The sequence below is a fragment of the Indicator indicator genome, chromosome 5 (genome assembly GCF_027791375.1).
Source record: "Indicator indicator isolate 239-I01 chromosome 5, UM_Iind_1.1, whole genome shotgun sequence".
In the NCBI taxonomy this organism is placed as follows: domain Eukaryota; kingdom Metazoa; phylum Chordata; class Aves; order Piciformes; family Indicatoridae; genus Indicator; species Indicator indicator.
Genome location: NC_072014.1, coordinates 15,323,597 through 15,335,659, shown reverse-complemented (window position 1 = coordinate 15,335,659; position 12,063 = coordinate 15,323,597). Strand labels below are relative to the sequence as shown.

General features: G+C 46.7%; 1 protein-coding gene across 4 annotated transcripts in view; it reads left to right on the top strand.

The window, feature by feature from the left end:
• Window positions 1-12,063, top strand: part of NRP2 (neuropilin 2) — an 86,780-nt gene that overhangs the window by 58,849 nt on the left and 15,868 nt on the right. For 3 of the 4 annotated variants that reach the window (XM_054380832.1, XM_054380831.1, XM_054380833.1), the window contains exons 13-15: window positions 4,702-4,964; window positions 8,140-8,236; window positions 10,567-10,587. In XM_054380832.1, coding sequence (XP_054236807.1) covers window positions 4,702-4,964; window positions 8,140-8,236; window positions 10,567-10,587 — 381 coding nt within the window. Of the gene's footprint in view, window positions 1-4,701; window positions 4,965-8,139; window positions 8,237-10,566; window positions 10,609-12,063 lie in introns of all 4 variants that reach the window. The other variant, XM_054380830.1, reaches the window with a different exon arrangement.

Below are 12,063 nucleotides of genomic sequence, written 5' to 3'. Positions count from 1 at the left end.
CCCTTTCATGTAGGGACATGCAGGGTGCCTGCCAGGCTGGCAGTGGACCAGTGCGGTGGTGAGCAGCTCACTTAGCATAAATGTCAGACTCTAATTGGCATTTGGTTTGTCAGGGACACTGTGCCCTCCCTGTGCTCCTGAGGGGGAGGCAGTAGGACTCGCAATTGTGCTGTGCTGTTGAGGATGTGAGGCTTAATTAAGAGAGAGGATGTAACAGCCCATCCATTAGAATGACTCTGGAGAGCAGGCAGAGGGCTTGGTTCTGGACAGATATGGGGGTTTATGCCTTTTCACAGACTGATTTAGAGACTGAAATGGCAAGGATTTGGCAGGCTCATTAACACGTAATCAAAATTGAGGGGATTTTCCAGCAGACGAGGTGATCTAGTTAATATAAATACCAGTTTTATGGAGGATTGATTTCCCTTCGTAAATGAAAGTCTGTCATTGAGGAGAAGCCTGTCACTGAAATTACGGTGGCAGGCTTTTGAGGTGAATTTGCATGATTTGCTAAAAAAAAAAAAATTAAATATAATAACAATCCAATTTCAATCTGCATATTCATGCATCTGCCATCCCCTTGTTAACAGAGCACCCTACAGTCATGAGGGGATCTGAGCTGATTTGCTCCCTAGTAAAGGCAAGGGCTGATGCAATCTCCTGCTCACGTGGCCCAGAAGAACAGTAGGATCAGCCCTGCTAGGACATCCCCTTGTCTCTGACACAGCATGGTCAGTGTAGCATGGGGCTATGCAGGCAGCATACAGGTCCCAGAGCAGAGGTGTCACCTATGGGATTTAGCAGACAAGAGATGGTTGCTAGTGGGCTATAGCACTGCCACTAAAATATGCTGTGAAACAAACTGTGCAATGAAGAGGAGTTTGGTGACCTTTGGAGGGACGTAAGTAAAGGCAATTCAGCATGGATTGTCCACAGGAGCAGCAGTGTCTAATTCACTGCTACCAAGCAAAGGGGAGATGCAGAGAGATTCTCAGTAATTGCTTGTGTACATCCCGGCCAACATATTTTGCTGGAAAATCTCCAGATGTGCTGATGAGGGAAGGCAGTTTTCCTGGGGGAGGGGATGAGATGTGCAGGACCTGAGCCCAGGCAGACTGACCTTGCAGAGGGGGCAGCTGCCATGGCTTGTGCTTGCAGCCTGAACAAAACCACGAGGCTTCATCCCCCACTGCCCCTAATGTCCTCTCAGATGGCTTGCTAGCAGGAGGGGACAGTTGCGCCAAGAGGAAACCGTGTTGGCCAGATGGTTTGTTTGCAGAGCCCGGCTGGTGATTTATCTGGCACTCACTGCTGTGCACATACAAGCAACTCTGCCATCGTCTGGCTGGGGATGGTTGCATGTTCATGCTCCTCTGGCTCCCCTGCATCCAGATGATCCCATAAATCTTCCATGAGACTCATGCCATAGCATCAGTTGCAAAACCAGCAGTGGGTTAAAGTGCCTGAGCAGGTCTGTCCTGCCTTTTCTGAGCCAGCGCTTTGAACTACCAGTGCCAGTTCAGTGGGGGATGTAGCTGCTGTGTTAGCTAGAATAGAGGCTGCTGCAAAGCAAAATTCTGGGAAAGAGATTAAAATGCACTTCTGATCCTGGAAGAATTGATCAGCTCATGGTTGCAAGACTCTCCAAGTGTTTTAGCAGGGGAAATCAGCCTTTCAGGTGCTTTCTGTGCCAAAGGCTTCCATTTACTCTATCAAACAGAGTGAATACTGGAACCACTGGGCTCCCGCATGCTGTTCCAACAATTAGCTCCACACAGCGTGCTCCTTCAGTCTCAGAGAATTCGTGGGTCTTTTCTGAAAGTCCAACTAGCCACGATCCAGCCATTTAATCTTCAAATGATACACAAAAGTCATGTCTACTTGTGCTCAGCTCTCTGCTCCACAAACTGGTTCCAGGAGCATGAGTGCATGGTACCTGAACCCACTTCTACTTGCAGCTGCGTTCATCACTTGAATACAGAGCCTCCTCACAGCCCTTAGGACTGCCAGTAGGTCCTGGAGAGCTCTGTGGACAAGGAGCGCAGGAGATGCAGGGCTTGCAAGGGCTCCCATGGCTCTGAAAGAGCCTGTGTGGTTGAAGGGGACATCGGTTTTGGCTGCAGCTGAGGAGTTTCTTTAATGTAACAGCCTGAGGGGAATGGGAGCAAACAGGAGGTTGGTGCCATCCGTAGCAGGAGGATGTGACTCAGGGGCACACAGGCTCTTTTGTGAAGTGGCTGAAGCAGCAACACCAGGTAGCACCATCTCACAGTGAGGGGTCCAGATCATGGGGAATGTCCAGCTGCACAATGACCATAGGCTTCTCTGGTCAACTGTGGAATTTGTGTGGATCCAAGAATGGCTCACACCCGTGCACTCAATCAGGCTGCTTAGCTACTGGCACCAAAGGCTGATCTGGATTTGAGGATCTGGATTTGATTATTCTTTAGTCTGGCTGATGCTTTTATTAAAGATTTTCCTGTGAGACCATTTCAGCTGTGAGATAATTGTATGATTGCAGTCCAATTTGCTCTTCTACCTTCTTTGTTGTTGATGGTTTTTTTCTTCTTGTTGATTTTTTTTTTTCTTTGAAGAGGCTTGTAGTGAATTACAAAAAGAGGATTTTAATTCAGGAGACCTTGATGACTTATGCCTTGTCACTCCTTCAGCATGGAGTACAGCTTGTTCTTTTTTTTTTTTCCTTCCTCTACTTGTTTATCTCCCACATCTCTTCCTCCACCACTACCACTCAGAGGTAAATCACAAGAACACTCCTCCATTAGAGAACGGCATGGTACTTTTTCAAGTGATTCACTCAAGTGGCAGTGGGCAAACATGCTTTCATCTTTTTTTCTGCTACTCTTTGTCAGCATAAAGTGCCAAGTGGCCCAAATACTTTTTATAGGTGCTGGAAAATATTGCTGGGAAATGTTGTTCTTTCTTTTTGTGGCTGGTCAGGGATGGATTTGTCCTTCATGCAGCAAAATCAGTGAAAGTTCATATGGAATGGATATGCTTTTGAAGTATTTTGATTGGACATCCCAGGAGTAGGGTGATGGCAAGTCTTTTTACCATCTTGTCCTAAATTTATTTTAGAAAGCTGTCTAGCTTACAGTGGCTGGTTTCAGCCCAGCTCTGGCAGTGACAAGCTTGCGGTAGGGCCAGTGGCTGTGAACTACTGATACATCTCCCTTGGACTGGGCTGTCACCAGATTGCTGGGTCGCAGTGAGGTCAGCTACTGTTTTCTGGGTGAGACCTGTTTTTCAGTGCTCAGAAACTGGGCTCTAAATTCAGGTCTCTCTGGTTTAAGTTTTGGAAGTGGTTTGGGTGCATTTTGCAAACATTCTCAGTGCAGACGCTGCTTCTCTGCCGTTGCTTTAGACACTGAGGCTGGAGAGGGAGTGGGTAAAGCAAAAGAGGCAAGCTGCTGCTCAGAGCTTTTCCCATCACGTGCAATGGGCTAGGATGTGGGGAAAGGAAACAACAGACCCGACCCTTAGGTGTGGTCCTGGGATAGAGGTAACCCCCTGTGCTGTGGGAAAGCTTACACATGCTGGCATGAAGCCCCAGTAGTGCTTGTCCAGTGTAACAAGAGCAATTATTCATTCCTCTGAGTGAAATGCAAAATACAGCAATATGTGTCATTGGCCTGTCTGTGTCACCTCGTATTGCAGGTGCTGCAGCCAGAGCAACCCAAGGGACTCTGTCCTGCCAATGGTCGTGATGGGGCAGGGCAGGTAAAGATCAGATCAGCTACACGTTCAGCTTTCAGTCTGTGCTAAGGGACTTCAGGCATCCAAGCTGCAAATGGGAAACTCCTTGAGGAGACTTCTTATCAGAGAGGGCTAAAACCACTGATTCCAGACCAAATCAGCCATGCCTAGGAATTTGTATCCATGGGCTTTTGCTGCTGTTGGTATTCAGATCAAGTATCTCCAGTTCCAGTCTCAACCTTCAGCTTCTCCTGGGATATCACACATACCAAATCTCCTCCCTGAGGACTGACAAAAAGCATGTCACAATTTAATATTAAAGCAAGTGAATCTTCTGCTGTATTTATTTCAGCTATGTTTGCAACTATGTGCAAACTAGCACTCACAGCCACCAGGTCCCTCCTCTGTGCTCTGGTTTAGGGACTGTTTTTCTGCATTACAGGAAACAGAGCCAGGCTTTCATTTTGTCCTGTGTTTCCTCGAAACAAAATTGTCAGTTAAAGCCCGACTGTGGAGTGTTTACCACTGGGGATGAAAAGAGGCAAAATGAACACAGCTTGAGATCCCCATCCCAAGATGAGTTTTCAGCACCAGTGATTAGAAAAACCCACCTCAGGCTTGTTCACTGGGGAGAATAAGCACACACTTCTGCCAATGTCATTATCATGGCATTGCTGCTTCTGACAGTAGCTGCTCTTTAAGTTCTCCTAATTATGTTGATCTTTGGCTTACCAGGTTCTGGTTTTGCTGTCAGTCTCCTACCAGACAGTGGTGGCTAGTGAGCAAAGTGTGCCCTGGCCAGGCAGCAAAGGGCACAGCAGTGGCACAGTTTGCTGCACACATGGAGGGTGTCAGTGTGAGATCCCAATCCCACAGGCATGGGTGTAAGAGTTTGCCCAGCGCTGACAAAGCTGCCTGGCAGGAGGTGAGACACTTGTTGGAAATGTACACAGAAAATAATTTAATGGTGTTTTCCTCTTTGAACAGACAGCAAGAATTACCTGCAGCTGCAGAGCAATGGAAGGAGGGAAGGTCAGCGAGCCAGACTCATTAGCCCCACCATCTACCTGCCCCAGAGCGCTGTCTGCATGGTGTTCCAGTACCAGGTGTGGGGCAGCAATGGGGTGATGCTGCGGGTCTGGAGGGAAGCCAGCCAAGAGCAGAAGGCACTGTGGGTCATCACGGAGGACCAAGGGGAAGAGTGGAGGGAGGGCCGCATCATCTTGCCAAGCTATGACATGGAATACCAGGTGAGATGGAGGGTGTGCTAGACCAGGCAGGCATCATCCAGCATCTCTATTTCAGTGTTTCAGAGCCAGGACCCATTCATCATTAGGGAATGTGGCTGTTTTCATTGTGTTTCTCAAGTTACCATAGTAACTAAATGACACTGTTTGTTATTCAGAGAGTGCCTGTCTTCTGCACAGACTTGAACCTTTGTTCAGCCTGTTGCCTTTTATGTTCCTTAAATCTTCCATTTTGCAAATACTTTTTAATCCTTTTTTTTTTTTTAATCTTGTTTTGTACGTTTTATTCCCACAACTAATGGCCATCATGCCTGTCCAGAAGCAGGCATGCAGCCCCAGGGAGTAAACCCAAACCTTGCAGCCAGGAGAAGTGGGGAGCTGGGAAGTGGCACAGCCAGCTTTTAAGGGCAGGCAGCAAACAGCCCTTCTCCAGCCCCAACTGCAAGTGCAGATGTGCGAGAAGGAAGAGGGAATGCAGGTTTGTGAATCTGCTTCTGAAATACCTTAGACCAGATCAGAGGGCTGGGTGCAGTGCTGAGCGATCAAGATCCTGTCCCACAGTCAGGAGATCAGTGAAAGAGAAGGGATGAGCTGGAGGGAGTCATGCTGCTTAGTGCTGCTGCCTGAGCCCCTCTGGCATGGCTGTACCAGCACCCTGCAGAAAGGTTGCTGCCTCCAGGAGTGCCTTTGGCATGGTTAGTCCTTGCAGGCAGTGTGCAGTTTGCCAAGGAGAAAAGGCTACTGTTGTCATTTATTAATGAGAATCAGCACAGCATCTAGCACCCTTCAAAGCAGAAGGAAACATGAACTTGCTCCAGCCCAGGCCCTGACAGAGAGCTGCTGCTCTCAGGATGCTGACCTTTCCAGATTGCTGCCTCCCATGAGGGTTGATGGCCTGAACTTGGAACCAACAGCTCTGACGCTCAGTCCCCTCTTCAGTCAGATGAACTCCAGGGAGGTGTCCTTGCAAGTGTGTGTTGGGTTCTGACTGCCCAGCCACCCTAGGTGAAAGGCAACATCTAAAATGGGGGAGACCTAGGGGTACTGGTTGACAGTAGGCTGAACATGAGCCAGCAGTGTGCCCAGGTGGCCAAGAAGGCCAATGGCATCCTGGCCTGTATCAGGAATAGTGTGGCCAGCAGGAACAGGGAAGTCATTCTATCCCTGTACTCAGCACTGGTTAGACCACACCTTGAGTACTGTGTCCAGCTCTGGGACCCTCAGTTCAAGAAAGATGAGTTGCTTGAACGTGTCCAGCAAAGGGTAACAAAGCTAGTGAGGGGTCTGGAGCACAAACCCTATGAGGAGCAGCTGAGGGAGCTGGGGTTGTTTAGCCTGGAGAAGAGGAGACTCAGGGGAGACCTTATGGCTGTCTACAACTACCTGAAGGGTGGTTGTAGCCAGGTGGGGGTTGGTCTCTTCTCCCAGGCAACCAGCAATAGAACAAGAGGACACAGTCTCAAGCTGTGCAGGGGGAAGTTTAGGCTTGATCTTAGAAAGAAGTTCTTCACAGAAAGAAAGATTGCCCCTTGGAATGGGCTGCCCAGGGAGGTGGTGGGGTCGATGTCCCTGGAAGTATTTGAGAAAAGCCTGGATGAGGCACTTAGTGCCATGGTCTAGTTGTTTAGTTAGGGTCGGGTGATTGGTTGGACTTGATGATCTTGGACCTGGTTGATTCTGTGATTCTGTGAGAAGGTTTGTGAAGTATGTAGCCCTAGGAAATTATTTGGACCCTTGAGAGGAGGCAGGAAAGCAAAAGCTTTGCACTGAAGTTGCATGACTTGGAGGTGTTGGTTGGTGGGAAACTCAATATGAACCAGCAAAGAGCACTTGCAGCCCAGAAAGCCAACTGTATCCAGGGCTGCATTGAAAGAAGTGTGGCCAGTAGGTTGAGGAAGGCGATTGTCCCCCTGTATTGAGCTCTCATGTGATGTGGAGTACTGTGTTCAGATCTAGGGTCCCCAACGTGAGAAGGTCCAGAGGAGGTCCGCAAAAATTATTAGAGGTCTGGAGCAACCTCCCCAGTGAAGACAGACTGGGAGAGTGGATTGTTCAGCCTAGAGAAGAAAAGACTCTGGGGACACCTTATAGCATTGCACCTCTCAGTATTAAAAGGAGACCTACAAGAAGGGTGGAGAGGGACTTTTTACAAGGTCATGTAGTGATAGAACAAGGTGTAATGACTTTCAACTGAAAGAAGGGAGATTTAGATTAGATGTAAGCAGGAAGTTCTTCACTGTGAGGGTGGTAAGACACTGTAACAGGTTACCTAGAGAGGTTGTGAATGCTCCATCCTTAGAAGTGTTCAAAGCCAGGATGGACGAGACTTTGAGCAATCTGGTCTAGTAGAAGGTATCCCTGCTTATGGTTGGAATTAGATGGTCCTTAAGGTCCCTTCCAGCTCAAATCATTCCATGACTCTACGACTAGCTTGCATGTGTGTGTTTGCCTTTTTAATAAAATACCAGTAATATGCCTACAGATAAGAGCACTGGCTTTCTACTTTGTGTGTTAAGAGTGAATATACATTTTATATATATATATATATATATAAGAGCATTAGTTAAATAACAGCATCATTATGTAAATAATGCAAGTGTTTCTACTCAGCAGTTCTTAGACCTAATGACTTTGTTTATTTTTGCAATATATTTTGCCTGTAATTAAGTAGAAATAAATTGACCCTTCTCTAACATTTCAATACTTCTTATGTAGTGTTGATGGGAACAGCACTTTACAGTTAATGTAGCTGTGCATTTTGTGAACTTCCCTTCCTTTTTCTGATCATAGGCCAGTTAATATCATGGGCCAATTTTGACACTGCTGTAAGTCAGTATTATGTCACTTGCATCATTTATGCAAGGGCCAAGGCGTGGTCTGTGATGCAGAGCATTCATTTACTGAGTCTTTATTCTGTGTGAGAGGCATTTAATTGAACAAATTGCACACCAAGTGCTGCCAGGCCAGGTAATGATTTCTCTGCTGAACCCACCCCTGCAAAGCATCTTTCCTTGGGAACACATGGCAGAGGCAGGGGAAGGAAGCAGTACGAGGCTCAGGTCATCCACAGATGTACAGGGAAAGCCAGGAGCAGATTTTCCTGCCCTTTCCCTCAGGAGCAGCAGCCACACACTGCCTCCCAGCTCAGCAGTGACATTTCTGTTGGGATTTTTCACAGATTGTGTTTGAGGGATTTATACGGAATGGCCACTCAGGAGAGCTCGCCCTCGATGACATCCGGCTAGGCACTGACATCCCACTGGAGAACTGCATGGGTAAGTGTCATGTGTGGCCATGGGGGGCAGGGATGCCAGAGGGCATGGCTGGGGATTGAGAGCCTTCACTCACAGGCTGCCAGTGGGCCACATCTCCCCTGCTTGAGAGTTTCTGGATCTCACCTAGGACTTTGCTTGTCCATAAAATAAATGAGGTGAACTCAGTTGCTGGAAATGAGTCGTCTGGGTGCAGTGGTGTAAGAGGCAGGAAGCACATTACTCTGCTGCACAAAGCTGAAAGAGGAGCTGAGGGTTACCAACGACTATTCTATGCGATAAGGACATACACCAAATTTAAAAGGAAAGTGCTGGACAAAAGAAGCCAGCTGTCAGTATTACATGCTTAGAGGGGCTGATGAGTTCAAAAGGGGTTTTACAATAATGTTAACAGAATAACAAATGAAATTTTTGTCCTAGAATTCACCGTCCCTCAAACCAGACCAAAAGCCAGATGGGCTCATTCAATGTGAGAGACAGAGGACTGTTTTAGCAGTTTGCTGGTGAAGCCATTGCCCTGCCATGTTCCTCTACCTGGTGTAGCCATGCATACATTCTGATGGCTCTGGTCACCATCCAGCTTGGGTGTGGATTTAGAGCCATCCCAGTTGAGCATGGGACCAGTGGTATTCAATTAGTGAGATCTGTGCAGAGAGCTGCCCACCATAGTGAGGATGTATATTTCTGTGTGAGCTGGAGGAGCTGTTTCATGGGTAAACACCTGCAAACTGTCTGACCCGTCCTGCATTCAGTGGAAAAAGTCAGGTGAAGTAGGGCCTCCCTCCCCTTTGGGCTTTGAAAGTGCCCATTCAATGAAGCTGCTCTCCTCTCCCTGACCAAGGGAGAGGAGGATCCCAGTACCTCCTGTATCTCAGGAAGGAGGCATGGGACAAACTGCCTGAGAAGGATTGGTTGCGTTGCTTGCTTCACTGTGCAGGCAGGCAGTGGTGTGGAGATGGTACAAGAACAAACATTAATAATAGAACAGGACCACGACTGCCCTGGAGATGCCCTTGAGAGCTGTTGGTCCCGGTTCTTTGATGCTTTAAACTGCTAATCTCCCATCTGCCAAGGAGCTAGTACTCAATAGTTCAAATTCACTGTATTTAAGGCTTGGCAGTGGTGTTTTAATCCTTTGCCTTCTATAGCATTAAGAGATGCAAAACTGATGGTTAATCTTAATAGTATTTCCTATCTAACATCTCTCAGGCTCAGCAATTCACCTAGCTCCAGTGTTCCTGTATCTTGGGCCTCATGAACTTGAAGTTTAATGTTTCAAAACAAGAGCATTAATAAATTATCAACTTTCAACTATTGCCAGCCCTTAAAATAACACCAAACTATTTGTTCCACAAAACTCTTTGTCCTATTCTAGGAAGTTAAATGGGAATCTTAAAGCCGATAAGGATAGTTTGTTTCAGATCATCTCTTAACAAAGGGCCTCCACAACTTAAACATAATGCATGGCTCATTTCCTATGTCACCAAAGTAATAACAAAATGGTAAAGATACAGTTCTGCTTTCTTTCTGCCAGAACCATAAGAATAGCTGACTCCAGCACAGGCTAGTGTTTTTTCAAATGTAATCCTGGAAAATAATCTGATCCCTTTTTGGTATGAAAGAACACTAATAAGTCACAATATTTTTTTCCTTTGACAAATGTGTCGTTCACATTCTGAGCTTGGGTGATGATTTCATAGCACTCAGTAGAGTCAGAGTCTGCTGCTGTGACTCACAAGCATAATGCAGAAGTAATCTAAAAATAATCAGAAGTCTATTACTTCTGTGAGAAAGTAATCAGTAATAAGTACCGATTATTGCTTTTCATATGCAGTAATTTGTGGTAGATTACTTCTTCAAAGTATCATGAAGGAAGAAAAAAAATTACTTGCCTTTGTTTTTTGTCACTGTGGGATGGAGAGGAGAATGACATCGATGCCCAGAAGTAACACTGTTCCCATGTGAATAATGATGCCAGAGTTGAGCCAGAAACCAAACTGCACTTGGAAATTTTAGAGGGATCCAGGGTTTCATCAGGGGGCCAGCTGGGGCTTTGTCTCTGGACTACACAGGCCAACCAGCTGCAACCAAATGGTCCTCAACCTCAGATACACAAATATATATCACAATACATATGTATATACACTCCAAAGTCTAAGTCGAAGCTTATTGTGTCTTGTTGGTCCTCAGCTGAGACAGAGTATCTCCCCATCCTGGTACCCTTGCTGTTCCCAATGAGTGGTTTCTGTGGGCCACAGACACATGCCTGCTCTGCTTTGGCCAATGTGTAATATTCCATTCTCTAATATTAGGTTTTGGTTTTTCTTTTGCAGAACCCATCACAGCTTTCCCAGGTGAGAACTTCTACTTTCCAGGTACAACTGCACTTCTCTCAGTGTTGTTTTTTCTTTTGGCATGGACTTTTACATTGAAGGAAAGCAATGTGTGTGCTCATACAAACTGCAATGTTCCAAGCAATGAAGTGGCAAGAGTGTGCTGAACCTCTCCTGCCACAGCAGCAGGAGGTGGCACACTGACTTCTGCTAGGTGACAGGGAGTGGGCAAACAGACAAGTCCCACTGTCTTGGGGCTAAATAGCATTAGGAAACTTGCTATTACAAGGCCTCCTGAAGAGCAGCTGAGCTCAGCATAGGACACCTGGTGACAAAAGGGTACTTATCGAATGACTTAAAGGAAAAGCCTGTATCCAGTTAAAAGTGAAGTGGTTGTTCTCTAGTTTATAGATGCTCTGGCATCTATGGTGGTGTGTGCTCAAACTGCTGGCGAAGGGAGGTGGAGCTGGTCTACTTGGAAGGGGAAGGGAGTTTGGAGGTAGAGCAAACTGCCGTGAGGAGCTCTGAAGGTGACAGTCAATAAAAGGAAAACAAGGTGAAATGGTGCGTTTAATAGCATAATACTAGCCTGGAGGATAGAAACCTGCATTTCTCTGATCAAGCCTACACAGTAGGAGAACAAGGTGAGAAACTCAGAAAAACTGCCTTGCTCTTTGAGCAGTCAGTGGGGATGCTGTTTGTCTTGCTCTGGGGTGGGAAAAGCTATCTGCTTTGCAAGGAAGATTGGTTTCATCTGTTTGAGGTTTTTTCCGCATGTTCTGGTTTGGGATTTTGTTTTCCTACCTGTCTCTTCAGGAATGCATCTGGGGGTTGTGTTGCGATGAATAGCAAACTTGGGGCTCATCTGAACTTTGAAAGTTGTTTTGTCTGTTCAGTCTACGCACCCTTTGCTTTCACTTGGATATGATGTCCATACTCTTCCCATCCCCTGTTCTGCTGTTGGGCTGCTGGGTGTGGCTAGGCTCTACCTTGGAAGCAGAAACATTTCTGTTTAGGGCAAAGCTGTCTCTGGTGGGTATGTGTGTTGAGACCTGTGGCAGTCACATGTGCAGCTCTGTCCCCGGGGTGTGATGCAGGCTGTGGAGGTTTACCAATAGGAGGGCCATGCACAGGATGTAACACCATATTTTACAGTCATACCCGTACAGTAATAAGTAGGTCTTTGGGGTCACTTGTTTGTAGGCTGCTTATTTATCTGCTACTCAGGTCTGTGGTGTTACTGTAAAAACAATTGCAATATTCTCAGCTGACCTTTCTTTACCCACACCCACTCTGTCTTCTCCTGGGCCTGGTCTGATACCTATTTTGTGGACACAGTCCTTGTGTTTTGGAGCTTGTAACATGCATATTGTCTTCACTTTGAACCTCTCTCTTGGTCTTCACATTGAATCTAACTCACAGTGCTTCTTTTCCTTTTCACCATGTGCCCCATTGCCTGTATGCCTCCATTGCCCAATCATATTCTCCAGGGCACGC